Source organism: Phyllosticta capitalensis (genome assembly GCF_038381095.1).
Source record: "Phyllosticta capitalensis strain CBS 128856 chromosome Unknown BKA78scaffold_13, whole genome shotgun sequence".
NCBI classification, from domain to species: domain Eukaryota; kingdom Fungi; phylum Ascomycota; class Dothideomycetes; order Botryosphaeriales; family Phyllostictaceae; genus Phyllosticta; species Phyllosticta capitalensis.
In genome coordinates, this window is record NW_027117451.1 from 692,209 (window position 1) to 710,285 (window position 18,077).

General features: G+C 55.5%; 7 protein-coding genes across 7 annotated transcripts; 4 read left to right on the forward strand and 3 right to left on the reverse strand.

The window, feature by feature from the left end:
• Window positions 1–107: 107 nt before the first annotated feature.
• Window positions 108–485, reverse strand: BKA78DRAFT_61037 (uncharacterized protein). The gene has a single exon (XM_066893457.1). It carries the CDS (start codon window positions 447–449, stop codon window positions 156–158), a length of 294 nt encoding a protein of 97 aa, XP_066738624.1. The 5' UTR covers window positions 450–485; the 3' UTR covers window positions 108–155.
• Window positions 486–3,796: 3,311 nt separating this feature from the next.
• Window positions 3,797–4,928, reverse strand: BKA78DRAFT_61042 (uncharacterized protein). The gene has a single exon (XM_066893458.1). It carries the CDS (start codon window positions 4,827–4,829, stop codon window positions 4,038–4,040), a length of 792 nt encoding a protein of 263 aa, XP_066738625.1. The 5' UTR covers window positions 4,830–4,928; the 3' UTR covers window positions 3,797–4,037.
• Window positions 4,929–8,909: 3,981 nt separating this feature from the next.
• Window positions 8,910–9,555, forward strand: BKA78DRAFT_357556 (uncharacterized protein; the record flags this gene model as incomplete). Its single annotated transcript, XM_066892238.1, has 2 exons — window positions 8,910–9,119; window positions 9,175–9,555. 2 exons carry the CDS (start codon window positions 8,910–8,912, stop codon window positions 9,553–9,555), a joined length of 591 nt encoding a protein of 196 aa, XP_066738626.1.
• A 763-nt stretch (window positions 9,556–10,318) lies between these two features.
• BKA78DRAFT_259308 (glycerol-3-phosphate dehydrogenase-like protein) lies at window positions 10,319–11,670 on the forward strand (the record flags this gene model as incomplete). Its single annotated transcript, XM_066885358.1, has 3 exons — window positions 10,319–10,380; window positions 10,433–11,556; window positions 11,609–11,670. 3 exons carry the CDS (start codon window positions 10,319–10,321, stop codon window positions 11,668–11,670), a joined length of 1,248 nt encoding a protein of 415 aa, XP_066738627.1.
• An 804-nt stretch (window positions 11,671–12,474) lies between these two features.
• On the forward strand, window positions 12,475–13,136 carry BKA78DRAFT_363426 (uncharacterized protein; the record flags this gene model as incomplete). The annotated part of the gene is made up of 1 exon (XM_066892481.1): window positions 12,475–13,136. The coding sequence occupies exon 1, from the start codon at window positions 12,630–12,632 to the stop codon at window positions 13,134–13,136; it is 507 nt and encodes a 168-aa protein (XP_066738628.1). The 5' UTR covers window positions 12,475–12,629.
• Window positions 13,137–13,212: 76 nt separating this feature from the next.
• BKA78DRAFT_61085 (uncharacterized protein) lies at window positions 13,213–13,965 on the reverse strand. The gene has a single exon (XM_066893460.1). It carries the CDS (start codon window positions 13,849–13,851, stop codon window positions 13,387–13,389), a length of 465 nt encoding a protein of 154 aa, XP_066738629.1. The 5' UTR covers window positions 13,852–13,965; the 3' UTR covers window positions 13,213–13,386.
• Window positions 13,966–14,309: 344 nt separating this feature from the next.
• BKA78DRAFT_274990 (major facilitator superfamily domain-containing protein) lies at window positions 14,310–16,441 on the forward strand. Its single transcript, XM_066885555.1, has 7 exons — window positions 14,310–14,500; window positions 14,564–14,608; window positions 14,660–14,705; window positions 14,761–15,178; window positions 15,281–15,306; window positions 15,353–16,172; window positions 16,244–16,441. The coding sequence occupies exons 1-7, from the start codon at window positions 14,327–14,329 to the stop codon at window positions 16,266–16,268; spliced, it is 1,554 nt and encodes a 517-aa protein (XP_066738630.1). The 5' UTR covers window positions 14,310–14,326; the 3' UTR covers window positions 16,269–16,441.
• The last annotated feature ends 1,636 nt before the right edge of the window (window positions 16,442–18,077 follow it).

Below are 18,077 nucleotides of genomic sequence, written 5' to 3' on the forward strand. Positions count from 1 at the left end.
TGTGCGTCTGGGACCGGAGAAAGCTCCAGAAGGGCCAGGTTGGTGGTGGTGCGGCGTAGATTCCTCGCTCGCGACACGACACTTGAAGCCCTTTTCGCTCTGCTTCTTTGTCGGCTTTCTCTCCCGCTCTCTCCCTCGCTTCTCCTTTCTCTCTCTCATTTTCCTTCTTTCGCCCCTGCGTTGGCGGGGTAGCTACACTTAATGCATGCGCATGCATCCTTTTCTTGCTTATGGAATGCACACGCACGGTAAAGGGAAGACACTCGGCTCTGGTATGGATACGGATGGACGGGATGAGATGGTACGGCTCTTCGCAACAGCGACGCGATGGGATGATGATGACTTGATACCAAATTGGCTGGGGCGTTGTTTTTTTCGTTTTGAAATGGCGGGATGGGGCGCGACGGGCTGTAAATGTACGCTGCTGGTGGCTGCGAGAAAAGAATCATACGAATACCCTCTCTCACTCTCTCGCTGCATTTGGCTCTCGTTACATTGTTGGTGATGTGAGGGTTTGATTGCTACTTGGTCTGGATACTGGGTAACTGCTTGAGATGGGCTTTGCGGAGGCGTGGTCGAAAGGGGTAGTTTGGGTACCGAGCCCGCGACTTTGAACGTCTGTTTGGCTGAGTTTGAAGCTTTCAAAGGATTTGGAAAGCTTGACTACTGCGAAGCTGTCGAAGCGTTCCCTTTCGATCGCACCGACTGCTGCCCCTCGAACACCTGGCCGAAAGCGGTACTTCAGGTCCGTGCCGCAACGTCAAACGTCTATGGTCGAGTTTGAAGCTTTCAAAACCTCTCGCAGCTTTTCAACCATTGGAGCGCTTCAGTTGAAAACTACCAAAGCCTTTCCTCTCTCTCTGCGCCGCCCGACTGCTCCAACGCCGAACATTATCCTATCGGAGCAGTGAGTGTACTGGACAGGTAAGTGATGGTGTTGAAGGTGCTGCTTGGCTTTTCCTCTGCAGCATCATCGGAATCAGTCTTGGCTCAGCCGTTGAGCGGGGCACGTAGGTTGTTGAGATGTCCTTCGAACTAGTCCGAAGCTCTGAGGTACCTAGTGAGTGGGTGGGTCTGTCGTGTACTTGCAACACGAACTTACGCGGTCATCAACGCGGCACAACGCAACACAGCAGACCGCAACGTGATGGGATACCCTGCCAGCACGTTGATGATCTTGATAGCGTCGTGCCTTGTTGCGCAGTCAGTGCGTTGGAGCCCGTGTTGCTGGAATCCTTACTGCCGTGGTACCGCGGAGTGTTGCCATTGCGACATGCTGCGCGACCTTGGTTGGTGTAGAGGAAAGAGGGTGTGTACGGAAGGTGGGGGATTTGTGCGATGGAAGGCGCGTGAGGTGGTGCGGATTGGCTAGCGGGGCGCTGACAGTCCATCAAATTCCTTGCGAACACTTGCGAGATGGCCCTCAGAACCGAATATAAACCTTTCAAATACGTTGGAAGTGAGACTCGAACAGCCAGCCCTTTGCAGGTTCGTTCTTAGACGGCCATCGCAAACGCTTGCAAAGTGAAGACGTAAAAGCCTTTCTGACACTTTCGAAGTGACCCTTCAATCCGACCTCCTCGAGATGTCCTTCAAACCTGTCCGAACGATCAGACGTTTGATGTTGGAGTCAACACCGAAATTGCCTTTTTGGGTCGTGACCAACAAGAGTAGATTTGCACAACTTCAAGCATAGAGATAGACGGCAACCTGGGCCGCAGGTTGTCACAGTGCCTTGCTTATTCTTTCAGAGTCTTCCAGACACTTTGGAAGTGACCTCTGAGACCGGGCAGGCTCAGTCCTGTGGAAGCTTAGACTGCATAATGAGTGATTGATCTTGGAGCATTCCGAGCTGGCCAACCTTCGTTTGGGCGAGTCAGGCGAGGATGCTTCAAACCAGTTTGAAAAAGATCAGACGTTTGATGTTGGAATGAACACTGAAATTACCGCTTTGGGTCATGACTAAGAAGAGTGAACATGTGTAGATATCGACGGCAAGTCGGCAACCTAGGCCCGAGGTTGGTGCCCAGCGAACCTGAAGGTCCTTCACATCTAACCCATCGGATGTATATAACCCGTCCACACCGCGATATATGCGACCAAAAATCCATAGACGTTTGAAGTTGCGTGAATCCGACCTTACCATTTTGGGTCATGTCAGTGATTTCGCCGACATACCACCCCCTTACCCCCTGTAATACCCCTGGGAACCCCCTATGCGCATGTATCTCGATATTTAAAAAAGTTCTCCGGCCAAAGTCCCATAGACGTTTGAAGTTGCAAAACCTGATTACCCTTTTCGGACATCTTAGTCATGCCCACCCATCACCGCCCATGCCCATCCACGCCTGCCCTCGTCCACAGCGCCACCTCCTCCTCCGCCCAAATCCTCATAGACGTTTGAAGTTGTAATGACTTGCATTTTTCGGACGTCCTGCCGTCGTCTTGCCAAAATTCACATCTCCGACCAGAATTCCACAAACGTTTGAAGTTGCAAAGCATGATTACCCTTCTTGGACGTGTCGTCTTCTCGCCCACACCTTTCCATCTCGCCTGCGCCTCACTTCACTTGCCAAAACTCTCTAGACGTCTGAAGTTACGAAACCCCGATTACCCCTTTTGGCTATGTTGCCAAACGAGGCAACTTCAGATTTGCCGCCAATGTTGAACTTCTATGAGGTTCAAGGTATTCCGCTTTGTTGTAACGCGCTTCAACGTCCGATATCACTGAAGCTAGCAACGACGACACCAGTGCATCCCACGACGTGTCCAGCATATCTTACAGCAGTGAAATCGATGCGCCCGACATCAAAAGATTTAGTATCGATGGATCATGGACCAATGGACCGCGAATCGACATAATGTGGATCGATGGATCATGGATCAATGCATTACTAATATGTGTATCAACAGGCCTCATATCACCGATACAGCCACCCAAGACGTCCAAACTTGAGCACACTTCCAGTTTCGGCCAAAATGAGAAAACTTCCTAGGCAAAAGTTACATCAAAATCCCCTGATAAGGCCTGCAGCACCAACCACTCCAACCCAGCAGAGCTCCTCATCACTGACATCTCTTGTGTGTTATGGATGGGTGAAATCAAGATGGATTCTAAGGTGTAGCGGCGGAGGCGAGCGTACATGCAAGCTCTCTAGCGCTACACGTGACTATCTGCTAGCCTAAAACAGTAAGGAGAGCAAACAAGGTGAATGAAAAGGAAGGCCGTCAGTTTGAAGGGGAGAAACCGTAACATTGTGGCTTTGTTTGACTTCAGATATTCAGCCCAGCCGACGCCCAAAACAGGAGTCCAACGCGCTTTCACCGGACGGACTTGAAATGTCCGCGCCCGAGTGCGACGCAAGCCGTGGGAGCGAAACCGAAACCGACCGAACAAGACCACCATTCGAAGCACCAACTCGACGAAGCAGCGACGACTACAACACAGTGACTTCGCCTTGCATCGTCATCTGCCCAGCTGAATAATGTAGAGTGCGCTCTTCTGTCTAAATAGAGGGCAGTGAGTGAGCTATTGCGACCAACCTCTCCCGACCATCCTGCAAACCCTCCACAAGCTCCACCACCATCATCTCAGATCCCACAGGCGCAACCACCCGCATCCGTTTCGGGTCCTTCCACCGGCCACGACGTTCGACGCTGGACCGGCCCCGGCCGAATTTGCCCCTTTGAGCGGAACCAGGACCTGGCCTGAATCAAGGTCTCCAACACACATTGCTGAAGAGAGGGCAATCACTCAATGCATGGTAATCACCTACACGGAGAATGTTAGGGAGGAGTGATGCAACACAGTGATGATGATTCTGTTCTGTAGTTCGTGCCATCGTGAAAGGCGCGCAGTCTAATCCGATCCGCCAGTGAATCCAATCTACCAAGTACCTACCCATTGAGATATAAACGAGGAGTGATCCGAAACCATCCAACCATCCAAAACGCCAAACCCGCAAAACGGAGGAGCAATTGACCCTTTCCCCACGTCATCCTTTCCTCCTCAACAACCCCGTCCTCCCATCCCCAAGCTACCCCATCACCCCCCGTCGATACTGCATGATATAAGCCAACGCCACGCCGGCCAACTGGCCCTCTTCGCCCCTCTTGATGCGCTGGCGCTGGCGCTCGCCCTCGCTGTCACTCCCGCTCTCATACACGCTCTTGCTCTGGCGCTTGGAGCTCGTCGTCGTCCGCGACAAGCCACGCCGGAGCGCCGAGAAGCGCTTGCTCTTGTGGGACCCGGTGTTGGACGTTGTTTTGGTCAGAGCAGCGAGCGGGGGCGAAGCCAGGGGGTTGATGGCGTCGTCTTCGTGCTCCGACTTTTTGGTTGAGGAGGATGATTGAGGGGGGAAGGGGAAGGATTTGGCCGAAGGGGTGTTGTTGGCGTTGGCGGCAGTCTTGCATTCGCAGGCAATGTCGTCGTCCTTGTGCGGGCATGTTTGGTTGTGGAGCGAGGAGGACGAGGGGGGAGATGAGGAGGTGGTTGATGGCGACTCCAGGCTGCTGACGTTGTTGATCTTGTTGACGTTGTTGTTGCTCGACATGGCTAGTGGCATGGTTGCGGGTGTGATGCTGGCTGTGTTGACCATTTGGGTGATGCGGTTCAACAGAGCCGTGGGAGAAGTTGATTTGTGGCCGTGGCTTCGAATGTGGAAGTGGTTGGCCTGTGTGCAAATACCTAGTCGTCTTCCTGTTTGACGGATGGGAAAGGAGGGCCAGGTAGTCGACGATGAGCACAAGGAAAAGTACTGCTTGCTGACCCACTTGAATGTGAAAAATGGAGGCTGTTGTGGATAGTCAGTGAGCGGAAAACCATCCATATATATCCCACTATCCACTAATCCTTCGACTCATCCCACGCATTACCAATCCCAACAGCGTCCCCCAGCCAAAACCCAGCCGGTACATTTGGCACGACAGCCTGGCAGGAGGCCGGCAGTCGGCAGTGCCAGAGTCATCTTATCAAAACAAGGGAGCAACGCTTCGTTCGCAGCCACCAGCTTGGTTGCCAGGCGATAATGATGAGGCCAAGCAGCCCTTGTCCGGCCGCCCGTTCCCTTTCGTACCCGGGAGCAACCGTTCCCGCGATCCGAGTGACTGCCACGACGACGTCTTGTCTTCCATGTGCGGCCTTCCATGCTCTTTCTTGCTTGCCAGGTGTTTGGGTAGTAGGTAGGAATGCTGTGTCGGCGGCTCGTCGTCATCCGTTGAGAAGGTTGTTATGCTGGGGCTGTACAGTCGTCATGACCTTGGCGTGACGTCCGTCGGGCTCGGCAGGCCCATCCCAACATGATATAATCACGCGAAACGACCTTCTGTCCAGTCCGTCCGCGGACGAGCAGACAGACGAAGGACGAACGGGGTATTCTTTCTCCGCCGTGTCCCATTCCGGATTACAAACTGCGAAAAAATGCAGACCTTCGACGTTGGACTGGAGTTACTGCTTTTGGCCGGGTGCATTGTGTGGTAAGTTTGTTGCTGCAGAGAGCGGTCCAGAGAAAAGGAAGTTTGGAAAGTTTGTCGTGACGATGATGTTGAAGAGCCCACGAAGCAGAGGATCGGACTAAATGTATCGATGCCAAAGTCGACGCACGGATTGTATGTGAGACTCTGCAGTCCCCATTCCAAAACAGAGCGCAGATCCCCCGTCATTCGACTTCCTCCACCGGTATAGAGCTCCTACGTTTCGATTCACCGCCTGCAGATTGCCAAAAATGGCAGTTGAGCACACTGGAGTCCAACTTCAAACATCTATGGAGACCGAGGACCGAGGACCGAGAGCCCGAGAGCATGAAAGAGAGACCCTTCGCGCACTCATCGCATCCACAGATTACCTGCGCCGCTTTGCTGGCGTGGTGGAGGACGCCCGTCCATCGCCAGCCGTCCGTTTGTGCATTTCTGCGGCGAGGAACAGAACGCCATCGACGCCGCAGTCCTCGCCTGGCTGTCCGAACGCACGCTCATTTGCCGAGAGATAAAGGCGAGCAAGGGCATGGCGCACGCCATCAGCGCCGGAGCCAGCTCGTTGCAACTTCAAACGTCTATGGAGCTTTGCGTTGTCCGAATGCCGAAGACCGAGGTCAGCCTCGAGACGCGATTACTCTTCACTATGAAGGCTTCCTCATATTTCTGCAGAACAGCCTCGTAATTGCTCTTCACCGTCGACCACGAGAAGCATAAGCCAAGGCCGATTTCGATTGTCCGAAGGACCACGTGTTGGGACTTTTGGTCGCCGAGTCGGAGATGGGGTGCTTGTTCGATGGATAGGTAGGTGGCTGGCTAGCAGTGACGCGCGGGTGACGGAACGGCTCGGGACGGGAGGACGGTCCTCCGTTTCGCAGACGCTCCGCCGAGCCCTTTTCGGACCATGCTGCATTGCAACTCCGAGAGGACCAATAGATGGCACCAGTAAGGTCTCGCTTCACGGCAGTTGCTAGGGAAAAGGCGAGACCCGTCTTTCGTGCGTCTTGGCATTTCGAGCTATAAGTACCAGGAAGGATGCGCTCTTCTGGAAATCCATGTTGACGACCCGTTCAACGGACAAATCGACCGGTTCTCATGCGCCCAAAGTGCAGAGGTCTTCGGAAGGCAAGACTATCGCGATCCGAGCGCCTGGTCATAATGCTCTGCCCAGCACGGAACGCGGATGCGTCGCTTGCCTGACGACATGGATCGTGACTTGGGTAGTCATCCGGAAGGAACCTCGGACGACTTCCGGACGACCCGGGACTTTCGCACAGAAAATGGAGATGGAAATGTTGGGGTGATATAAAACTGATAAGACAGCCGTCTCCATCTATGAGCGTGTTCCATTTTTTGGAAGGTCTTGGCGGAACTCTGGAATATCGAGGAGTGGTTGGGCCGGTCTGAAGATCGTCCGGATTGAGTGTAATGGTGAGTCGGGGTTACTAAGCCATTGTCAGCGAGAGAAAGGTACAATTGAGTGACCGTGATATTATCGCAGCTCTCGTGGGATGGTACTGAAAGCTCAGCGGTCAACGTAGTCCTTGGCGCTGGGCTCTCGAAGTGTTGAAATTCTTAACCTCGGTGTATTGCTCCGAGCCAAGGCAGTGTGCATCATTCTGTGAACGACAATTGCGTAAACGAGAGCTGCGGAGCTTGCTGCATCGAATGTTCTTTGGGAAACTGCTGTTTCTGAGCGGAGACAGAGAAACAGCTCTCGAGGCGCACACCATCGCAACCAGACCAGGAACAGGTCAAAAGAAAGAAAGACTTTAAGAGAAAGGGCTACATTCGGTGCGATTGGGCAGATTTTTAAGCAACTTCCTCTGTGGGGAGACTGCAAAAACATCATCACTCCATCACTCTCCAGCCCAGGAAGTCGTGACGATGCGAAAAATCGTCAAGAGGGTTCGAAGGATTCAATCCTGAAGGTTGACTCGTTGACCACGCACAAAAGCGGCGGCTCTCACCCACAAATATCAGAACCCCCACCACAGCCAGAGCGAATGGAACCAGATGAGCAAGCACGCCATCGGCCAAGAAGCAGATCGGCCCCAGGATGGAAAAGGCTTGGTGTGGGGGAATCGGTAGGGCAGAGGATGACCTACATGCATACTGTAGGGCTTAGTCTCCTGCCTTGTCTGAGAATCTGCAAAACATGGATGGTGGAGCAGATACGGACGCCGACTCGTCGTTGTGCAGGCTGCGGCCACCACCAACTCGGTTGGCTTCGTGTGACTGGGCAGGTGCCGAGTGCCGGATATGGCATACTGTTTGTGGTACTGCACGGTCTCCAAGGAAACATTGAGAGCCTTCAATATTTTTTATCAAGGGGCTCGCAGTCCGTGTTAGGGGTAACTGGGTGTCGTCAATGGTTCGATGTGGACACAGACGTTGTCGCTTGTGCGTTGATGCCGGGTTTAAGATCCGGTTCGCCTCCCCCTGGAGAAGAGAGGAGTGGTTTATCGCCGGTTGGCTGGCGATGGTTGGAAACGCGTGCCGCTCGGCAGAGACGCGGTCAATGCGTGTGCGAGCTAACCGTTAGGAGCAAGAAGGCCTTGATCGGCTCGCAGAGAGGCTGGGGCGTGCGCATTCCAGCTGGTTTTTTTTTTTCCATCGACTTCTGCCGGGCCTAGCGGGGTGACGCGTTAGGAGGCCGTTGAATAATTGAAAGTAGCCTTGAGCTTGGGCAGGTCGGTTCGCATGAAATGTTTTGCTGGCGCTATTGGAACAGGGCGTTTGGGCTAGTAAACGGTCGCATCAAGACCAAACGCATCGACCCACGGCGACGGCATGACGGCTGCATTTCGGACGCAGCCTGGGCTAGGCTGAGACAGCCAGAGGAAGAGTTTGAGCACCTTCACACCCCCTCGCTCTGATCGTCGAGAGGTTGTGCGCTGCAAGGGCTGGCGTGGACCGCGGACGCGTCTGGCGAGGGTGGCAGGGAGGAGAAGAGAGCTGGAGTGCAGGGAACGAGGAACATGGATGGCGGCGGGAGAATTGAAAACGGCCAGCACCAGTGGCGACGACAGCCAGTCGAGCCGAGCCGCGGGCGCGTAGGCGGCATCAAGTGGTGGAAGCTCCTGGTCAACAACAAGAACAGATCAGGTGGGAGACAGCCAGACGGTAAGGTAAGCTGGGCCCGTTTGCGCGGCTTCCTATCTCGCTGTATGGCTGGTGCACCAACCTAGCTCCTTCTGGCCTGCGACTACGATGCTGCCGGCCCATTTCACCTCTTCACCCGAAACTCATTTTAAACTGCTGCCCTCCCCCGTCCGTCTCCTCTCCTCTCCTCCTCTCGACATCCGCCCTTCAGTCCTTGTTCCCTGTGCGAGCGCCAACCCTTGCAATCTTTAATCGCACCTCTCCTCCTCTTCTTCCTCCTCAACTCTACAACCTCCCGCGCGCTACTCCAGTCGCTTCAATTGCTCGCCAAAATGCGCTTCTCCACCGTCTTTGCCGCCGTCTCGGCCTTTGCTGGCCTCGCTCTCGCTCAAAGCAGCACCGGCTCGGCTACTTGCCAGGCCTCGTCCACGGTTGAAGCTTCTTCGGTCGACTCTTCGACCAGAAACACCTGGTGCCGCGCCCAGCAGCAGTCTTGCCCCACTCTTTGCGGTGGCAGCACGGCCAACAACACCTGCGACATTGTGCGTAGTTGAACCGACGACTGTGCCGCACTCGTATTGACCGCTTCTCCAACAGGAAACCCTCACGTACAACTGCACCTGCAACCCTGCCATCCCGAACCTCAACATCTCCGACTTTTCTCAGACTCTTCCTTCTCTCGAGTGCCAGTACGCCGTCGGCGAGTGCACGGCCGCCCACCCCGACGACGCCACGTGCCAGGCCGTCTGCCAGTCGGTCGTCTGCGGCAGCAAGAATGTCACTTCGCAGGCCGAGACTTCTTCCAGCAGCGCCGTCGCTTCGGCCACGGGCACCCCTACCTCTTCGGGCACTGCGAGCACTGCTTCGACGACTGCTGCTGCGTCCAGCTCTGCTGCGGCCGTGGTCAACTTTGGCACAAACTACGGCTCCGTCTCGCTCGTCGCCGGTCTCCTGGCGCTCTTCGGTCTCGCTCTGTAAGACGGGAAGCGCGGCTGGGGTGGCGAGAAATTGGGTTGGGAGCGCCTCAAACATGCTCTAAGGGCTGGAGTTTTTTCATCACGAGTGTTATTACACGTAGCTAATGAGTGACGGGCAATTGGGGGTGTTTCAAGGATGCGTTTCAAGCGATTCGAATCAATTCTTGGTTTTTGCGGTTGATGAGTCGTCGTCTTTTCTTTTCTTGGTGTGATGCGACACGAAATGACAGGCGCTCTTGCGCGACCTTGAGGGTCGACGCGGCACGACGCCAACGCGGCATGGAGATAAGAAGTCTAGCGTCTCGGCAGCGGGCCCAAAGTATCGGCCGATGAAGCTTTGCAGTCGAAGATCCTCACCCAAGATGACTTTGCGCATCGCGACACCCCAGGAGGCCTCGCGCAGATCCCCCAATGGGATTGGCCGCCGACGGGCAGTCCCCTGCAGCACTTTTTCGCAGCCAAGACTTGTCCCATGGAGCTCCCACCTTTTACCCTTCTCCTCGGTCGGCTTTCTCTGTTCACGTGCTGCCCGCAATCTAATCGATAAGCGAAAACCAGGGATTCGACGTCACTCGTTCAACCGTTTCCACGCCTTGGTCTCTCTTCAACGTTTTTAGCTCCGCCACGCACACGACACCAAGGGCCACCTTATGTTGACGACCCTGCGCTGTCTGCCCAAACTCTTCCACACCCCTCGCTACGCCTGCGCCCGCTTCTCCTGCCGACCCTCGACCTCCTTCATCTTCCTCAACAATCGACCAACCATGGCGACTCTCAGCGCCGCCTCCAAGAAGCACAAGGTGACGATTGTGGGCTCAGGCAACTGGTAACACCTCGCGATGGCGACTGAGCTGGCAAATCTGACTTGGGCTTCACAGGGGCACCACAATGGCCAAGATTGTCGCCGAGAATGTCAGGTCCCACCCCTCGCTGTTTGAGGAGACGGTCCAGATGTGGGTGTACGAGGAGGAGGTGACGATTGACCCCAAGAGCCGTCACTACGACCCCAAGAGTCCCTTGTGCCAGGGCCCGCAGAAGCTGTCGGAGCTGGTCAACACGCTGCACGAAAACATCAAGTACCTGCCCAACATTGCGCTGCCGGACAATGTCGTCGGAAACCCGAGCCTCGAAGATGCCGTCCAGGACAGCTCCGTGCTAGTCTTTGTCATTCCTCACCAGTTCATCGGCCGCATCTGCGACCGCCTCAAGGGCAAGATCATGCCCTATGCTCGCGGCATCTCGTGCATCAAGGGCGTCGACGTGTCGGACAAGGGCATCCGTCTGTTTTGCGAGGCCATTGGCCACCAGCTTGGCATTTACTGCGGTGCGCTGTCGGGCGCCAACATTGCAACCGAAATCGCCCAAGGCAAGTACTCGGAGACGACTGTGGCCTACGACCCGCCGCCGATCGACTCGCGCGGGCCCTCGCCTACCGAGTCGCCCCGGGATTCTCAGGTCGACCTCATCAGCCCGTCCAAGGAGCCCGGCCGCCGCAGCGCAAAGCTGTCTGCCCTACCCATCGACTACCCGCCGCTCAGCCACGAGAACGTCAAGAAGCTCTTCCATCGCCCCTACTTCCATGTGCGCATGGTGTCGGATGTCGCAGGTGTGTCTCTCGGCGGAGCGCTCAAAAACGTCGTCGCGCTGGCGGCGGGCTTCACCGACGGTCTGGGCTGGGGCGACAACGCCAAGGCGGCCGTGATGCGTGTGGGTCTGCTCGAGATGGTCAAGTTTGGCCGGTGCTTCTTTGGCGAGACGGCCAAGCCCGAGACCTTTACCGAGGAGAGCTGTGGCATGGCCGACGTGGTCACGAGCTGCATGGGCGGCCGCAACTTTCGCTGCGCAAAAATGGCCATTGAGCGTGGCCAGAGCGTGTACGAGGTCGAGCAGGCGGAGCTGAATGGCCAGAAGCTGCAGGGAACCAGCACGGCCTACGAGGTGCATTCGTTCCTCAAGAACGAGGGCATGGTCGACGAGTTCCCCCTCTTCACCGCCGTCTATGGTACGTCTTGATCTTTCCTAGCTCTTTTGCGGCTGGGCGCTGACTTGTGTAGATATTCTCGAGGGCAAGGCAAAGCCCGAGCAGATTCCCGACCTCATTGAGCCGCGCGACTAGGCGCGATTCAGATGACGGCTTTTGCCTTGGGCAGACGACCGTCTCACTGCTTTACTGATTAACGGCCGAGTTGTATACCTACATGCTTGCGTTTCCCTCCCTTCCTGGCTTGGACGAGCAAGAAAAGACTCGAAGATGCGAAAAAACATGATTGCAGCTCGAAGGCATTTGAGGTGCGGTGTGGAGGTTCCTCCCATTGAGTGAGAGGAAGGGGGCCTCAGAACGGAAAGCACAAAAAATGGGGACAGTGGTGCATAAATACCTAGTAGAGGAGAGACGAAACGAGACCAATCCGGTCGTGGTTTCGTGCGGCACGTGTGATGAGAGTTTCCTTGACCCAAAGATCCTACTTTTTTCCCCGAGCAAAGCAAGCGTCGCATCATGCATGCAAACGCGGCGGCAGCAGCAGCAGCATCTTATCAATGCATCTCAACGGCTGTCAAACTGGTTTCTTCTTGCCCTGTATATATTCATCACCCAAGAAATCCCACGCTTCTTCTGGACAGACGCGAAAATGACATCTTTGCGATTGTTGGCTCGTTTAGCGCGTTGACAGGTGCGTTGGACAAGCAGGGAGAAAAGAAGCGGAAGGGAGGCGGACTTACAATGACGGGTGCGAGATGCGACTAGATATGTACGCACTGAACAGCCTGATGGTAGCAAGACCATCACCTGATGATGGCCAGGGTACGCGACGGGATCCGCGATGTCGGTTCCTTCGTTGGTCTATGCGCATGTGTATGGTCAAGCGTCTTTCTCAAACAAAAAGCGTCCGAAGACTGTTCCTCTACCTCTTCATTTGATCTTTAGTTATTTTCTGTGTGCCTTGTACTATTCTTATCGCTGGAGGAAGTCACTTTGTTTGATCAGTCTGCGTAACTTCCTTCCGCAACTTGATGATGCTTATCAAGTCAACAGGCGCCAACGAGTACCCGAACTAACAGCCTTTCGCACATTCCATGACATCCGCCTCTCTCCCTTTGCAGTACGTGCGTGCCGACCAGCCGACTCAGACCTTCCCTCTCCGGCCATCTACATCTCCTATCACCAAGACCGCGACGCCCTCCTCAGCATTATCTGTGAAGTGTGACGAGCAACGCGTCAATGACTTCAGATGGACGACACTAGCTAACCAACCGCATCAAGTTGTTCAGACAGGGACAGCCCAACCAGAAACTTCCAAAGATAGCGGAACCCAACCTAACGGACCGCCCCCCCGTCGCCGGCACAGAAAGCTTAACTCCGGCGTCGGTCGGCATGTCGGCTCCAGTAGCTCTGAGAACGAGTCTCACGACAAGGGTCGCGCAGGGAGAGCTGAGGTTGTTGTGGTGGGGCAACTCTACCCCGCTCCCGCTCCGCAACTGCATGCCCGGTCGTGTGGGTCTCTCACATCTACGTCGACTTGTCTGCGACAGATGCACTACATGCGCCTAGGGTGCATTTCGCGTCTCGCCTTGTTCAATTGAGGGTGTGCGAGCTGTTGAATGAGACGGAGGCTGTTTATTTCGACTGGGTTCCGATGGGACCAACTCCAGTTTTGATATGGTTTTCACAGACGACAGACAACAAACGGACAGCAGACATGTCTCAACTGCAGTCGCGTCGAGTCGAGTCGGCCACTTCAACCCTCCATTCAGCCGCCTTTCTACTCCTTTCTTCCATTCCGGGTCAGTCACCTCGCCTCGTGACCACTACCGCCGCCGAAACCCTTTCACGTTACCCCGCGCGCGGCCGCCCCAGACAATTGAAGGGCCCGGCCAAGGCCTCCTCCTCGCTCCATTCTTCCGCGCTGGTAACTGCTTTGCGGGGAGATGGAAGGAAGAGAAAACGCCAACAATGACTCGCAGCCGCCCAGTCAAGCGTCCAGTCAAGCATCAGACCGAGCCAGGCATGCGTCGCTTTGTCCGCGCCCAGCCCAGCGCTCGGCATGGACGGCGGAGGCCAAGCAAATGTGTCAGACGGGCGTAAGCAACCAACGCTGCTGGAGATGCTGTTCAAAGGGTACCGATACTTGTAGCAAGGAGCGTGGCGCCCGGCCGCTGTCACAACCGCGCGCATTGCGGCGATAAGGCCCTTGGGGCTTGCCTTGGCCCATTCTGCTCCGGGTCCTCTTTGAAAGAGGAGTGGATCAGCGGTGCCTGCGTGGGCGTGCGTCGTGGGGGAGCAAAGTGCCCTGGTCATGGTGGTGGGTAGAGGGAGGTTTGATTTGTGATGTTGATGACGATGCTACTGCTGCGGGGAACACCCGCCGCCAGCATCTCGCGCATACATAGATATCTGGCTGGTAGGACCGGCGCATTGGATCGCCCTGCATCATTGTTCCTTTTCTTTTCATCAGTCACTTTTCCTCCTCACCAACATTGTCCCTCTAATTTCTTTCCCTCTCTTCTTCTCCCGACCTAGTCCTTCTAGCTCCCGCTCTCCTCCTCTTCCTCATCGCGCCACCCCGTTTGGCCTTCTTGCTGACTGTGTCGCCTCCATCGCCCCGGCCCAACGGCTCCCGCGTCCTTGACGTCAGCCAGCCAGCGAGCGAGCCGCTCCGCGCACGTGGAAATCTTGTGCCCCCAAGAACCTTGGACGTCTCTTGCTTCGACGCATCAAGCTTCGCGCTCACCAACGGCCCCGCTTGGCCATTGAGGCTCTGCACCACCCCAAAATGTCGGTGCCACGCGAGGGGTCCAAGGCGTCGCAGGACCTGGCGACCGCCTACGATGACGAAAAGGCGGCTGGCGGCCCTGGCGCTGCGCTCGAGGCTGCCAGCAGTCAGGACGGCACCGCGTCGCTCGAGGATCCGGATGCGGGATTGAGTGATGAGGAGCGCGCCGCTATTGTGCGTTGCTTGAGCCGTTTGTAGATGTGTTGGTATAGGAGTTTTTCCTAACGTGTTGTGTAGGACCGCAAGTTGCTGTGGAAGCTGGACTTGAAACTGATTCCTTGGGTAAGGTGGTCATTGAAAGATTTGGAAGTGATTTTGTTGACATGGGTCCAGCTATGCTTCCTCTACCTCATCTCGTTTCTCGATCGGACCAATATCGGTATGTCATGCAAGTCGGCACCTGTTGAAGAAAAAGGAGACTAACAGCTCCTCAGGCAACGCCAAAATCGACGGCCTGATAGACGACCTCAACATGACGGCAGGGCAGTACAACGCCTCCCTCTCCATCTTCTTCGTGTCCTACGCGCTCTTCGAGCCACTCACCAACATCCTGCTCAAGCGGCTGCGCCCCTCCGTCTTCCTCCCCATCATCATGGTGCTGTGGGGCATCTGCATGGCGACCATGGGCCTCGTGCACAACTATGAGGGGCTCATGGCCTCGCGATTCTTCTTGGGCTTGTGTGAGGCAGGCTTGTTCCCCGGAGTCAATTACTATCTTTCGTGCTGGTACAAGCGCGCCGAGTTTGGCATTCGTGCCGCCATCTTCTTCAGTGCTGCGGCCCTGGCGGGTAGCTTTGGTGGGCTGCTTGCCGCTGCGATTGCGCAGATGAAGGGTGTTGGTGGGAAGCCGGGGTAAGTCGAGGCGCTCCGTGGTTTGAAAGGGGCTGGGGAACTTCCAGCCCTATCTCTTGCCCTCTCTTTTCTGGACATTTGCTGACGGTATTGATCATCTAGGTGGGCGTGGATATTCCTGCTTGAAGGTCCGTGAAGAGGGAATCAGTGTCGAACCACTCACTAACAAACAAGCAGGTCTCGCGACCATCCTCGTCGGCATCGCCAGCTACTGGCTCGTCCACGACTTCCCGGATGACGCCAAATTCCTCTCACCAATCGACCGCGCCCGCGTGATCGCACGCCTCAAAGCCGACAAGCAATCGAGCGCCGAGCACGAAAACTTCCAAATGCGCTACTTCTGGGCATCGGTGCGCGACTGGAAAACGTGGCTCTTCGCCGTCATCTACATGGGCGCGGACGGCGCTCTCTACGCCTTCTCGCTCTTCCTGCCCACCATCATCAACGAGATGGGCTACACGAGCACCAAGGCCAACCTGCTGAGCGTGCCGCCGTACGCGGCGGCGGCGTGCCTGACCATCTTCGTCGGCTGGCTGGCCGACCGCACGCGCATGCGCGGCTACTGCAACATGGGCGTGTCGCTGCTCGGCATCGTCGGCTTCGCCATGCTGCTCGGCAGCGAGAAGCCCGGCGTCAAGTACGCGGGCACGTTCCTCGGCGCCCTGGGCATCTACCCCACGGTCCCCAACACCATCAGCTGGGTCAGCAATAACGTCGAGGGCGTCTACAAGCGCGGCGTCACGATTGGCTTCGTCATTGGCTGGGGCAACTTGAATGGCGTCGTCAGCAGCAATATCTATCTGGCGAGGGATAAGCCGAGGTATTTGACGGGCCACGGCGTTGTGTTGGCGTATTTGGTGCTTTGGTTGTTGGGCGGCAGTATTGTGACGCATTTGGCGTTGCGGTGGGAGAATGAGAAGAGGAAGAGGGGAGACAGGGATGTGTGGGTGCAGGGCAAGACGGAGAAGGAGATTGAGATGTTGGGGGATGTGAGGTATGTTTGCTCTTCTTCTCCCTGTTTGTTTCTGCCCGAGTTTTTTGTCCAATCATGCTGACAAGCCGCAGACCAGATTTCATCTATACCCTGTAAATTGCGTCGCCGCAGCTGCCACATATACTCAATCTATCCACGACATTATCCGACAATACTTACCAACTGACCCATTCCCTTGGCCTTGTCCCTGCACATGCACAATCTCCCTTTCGCCGTATGACTTGAGATTCAGGCTCTCGTGACTGACTGACTTCTCAACCACCTGACCGCCTGACTGACCTGCGCTTCTCTGCTTCTCCCTTCTATAAAAGATTCTCCCTCTGACCCCCTTTCCTTGACCATCAAAGCCCCGACTTCCTCGAGTGTGTGAAATCGCAAAAGTCCACACTTGTGTGGAAACTCCACTGTATACAAATGCGTACTTCGGCTGTTGCCTTTGCCGGCTTTTCAAACACTGGTGTTGAGGCAACACTTGTACATTCCGAGTGAGTAAGCTTCAGGGGGGCAGCGTCAAGCTGCACTGTTGATTTGCTCACACCATCAAAGCCTTGCAGCGTCGTCACTTCAAAAGTCAGGAGGCTCGTCATTTGTAAGTGATCATGATGACGGCGCCAGAAAACCAATGAGAACAAAGTGAGCAGTGGACGGACGATGGCCGAACAAGGGGGCGGAAGAAACGCAGTGTCCAGAAAGCTGGATAATTCAAAGGAAAGACAGACCCAAAACAGTCGCATCGAGGCATATGTCTTGTGTCCCAGTGTCCGATGCGCCACGTCCGTTTGGCCAACACCTGGGACTGCGTTGATGCAGAAGAGTCAGTCGCAAAGGCAGGAAAGCCAGGGCTTTTATACCCGCACGCCCGCAACCAGCTAGACCGGCGAATCAAGTGAGCATGTGCAAAGGCTGCCTGCTACCACATGACCACGCTCAGTGCACTGAACAAATGACTGAATGACAAGCAGCAGGCAACCACATTGCCGTGGTATAAAACCCAGCCCTCTTTCCCCTTCCTGAATCTGAGGGCAAGCGAGTCGACGACTCTTCTGGGGCCACAACAAGCTATCTCTGGCGTACTTTGTCCTGAGCGACTTCCATGATCCAGGAACTACTTTGCCCGGTGGGTGAGTGCCGCCAGCCGCTTGAACACTTAGCATGCGCTTCGGAGTCTATGGGTGTGGAATTTTCGCTTCCCCTTGTTGTGGTGTTGCACCATTGTTTGAAAGTGGAGGGACGCGACATTTGTGGATGATGCTGTTGATAGCGGAAAGATATAGGTCTAGTGGGCAGCCGAAAACCGAGAGAGTGAATGGATGGCGGGCGAGCCAGCGAGCGACGCAGTCACACGCTATTCCAGGGAACCGAGGAGATGTGAACAAAAGACGCAGAGCAACCAGTAATTCAACTAGTTTTTTTCTGCGCTGTCGGCGTCGACAGAGCTTGCGTGGGTGGAGAGAGGAAGGGGAAGGATGGGTAGACTGGTTGGGGTTTTATACCTGCATGAAGGGGGAGACGGGTGGAGAGGTGGCAGGCGGGCAGGTGAGTGTCAGGGGACTGCGCGCACGTGTGGAAGTGCTGGCTGACTGATTGGCTGGCTGGTGGGTAGATCACTGGACAGGTTGGTGCTGGATAGGTATAAAAGACCTCCCTCTCCCCTGGCTCTTGAATGCCTAACAAGTCACTGTCGCCTCAGTCATGATGGTGAAAGACTACTATGATGACCCAAATCGGACCAAAAGGCATCCAAGACTTGCTTCGGTTTTGGGCTCGGTTTTGTTTTCTGCTTTGCGTGCTCAGGGACCCAAGACCGAAATCGTACATGTCGATGGAAATATGCTAAGTAAGAGACGGCACTGTAGGAAAATGCTGTACTCCAACGTCTCTCAGGGGTCGTGAAGAAGTGCGATA

Excerpts from the sequence above, each read along its gene's own strand:
- BKA78DRAFT_61042 (XM_066893458.1), bottom strand. The coding sequence starts at position 4,829 with ATGGATGGTTTTCCGCTCACTGACTATCCACAACAGCCTCCATTTTTC.
- BKA78DRAFT_274990 (XM_066885555.1), top strand. The coding sequence starts at position 14,327 with ATGTCGGTGCCACGCGAGGGGTCCAAGGCGTCGCAGGACCTGGCGACC. Across the intron at positions 14,501-14,563 it reads ATGAGGAGCGCGCCGCTATT|GACCGCAAGTTGCTGTGGAA; the intron begins GTGCGTTGCTTG and ends CGTGTTGTGTAG. Across the intron at positions 15,179-15,280 it reads GGTGTTGGTGGGAAGCCGGG|GTGGGCGTGGATATTCCTGC; the intron begins GTAAGTCGAGGC and ends TTGATCATCTAG.
- BKA78DRAFT_61085 (XM_066893460.1), bottom strand. The coding sequence starts at position 13,851 with ATGACCAGGGCACTTTGCTCCCCCACGACGCACGCCCACGCAGGCACC.
- BKA78DRAFT_61037 (XM_066893457.1), bottom strand. The coding sequence starts at position 449 with ATGATTCTTTTCTCGCAGCCACCAGCAGCGTACATTTACAGCCCGTCG.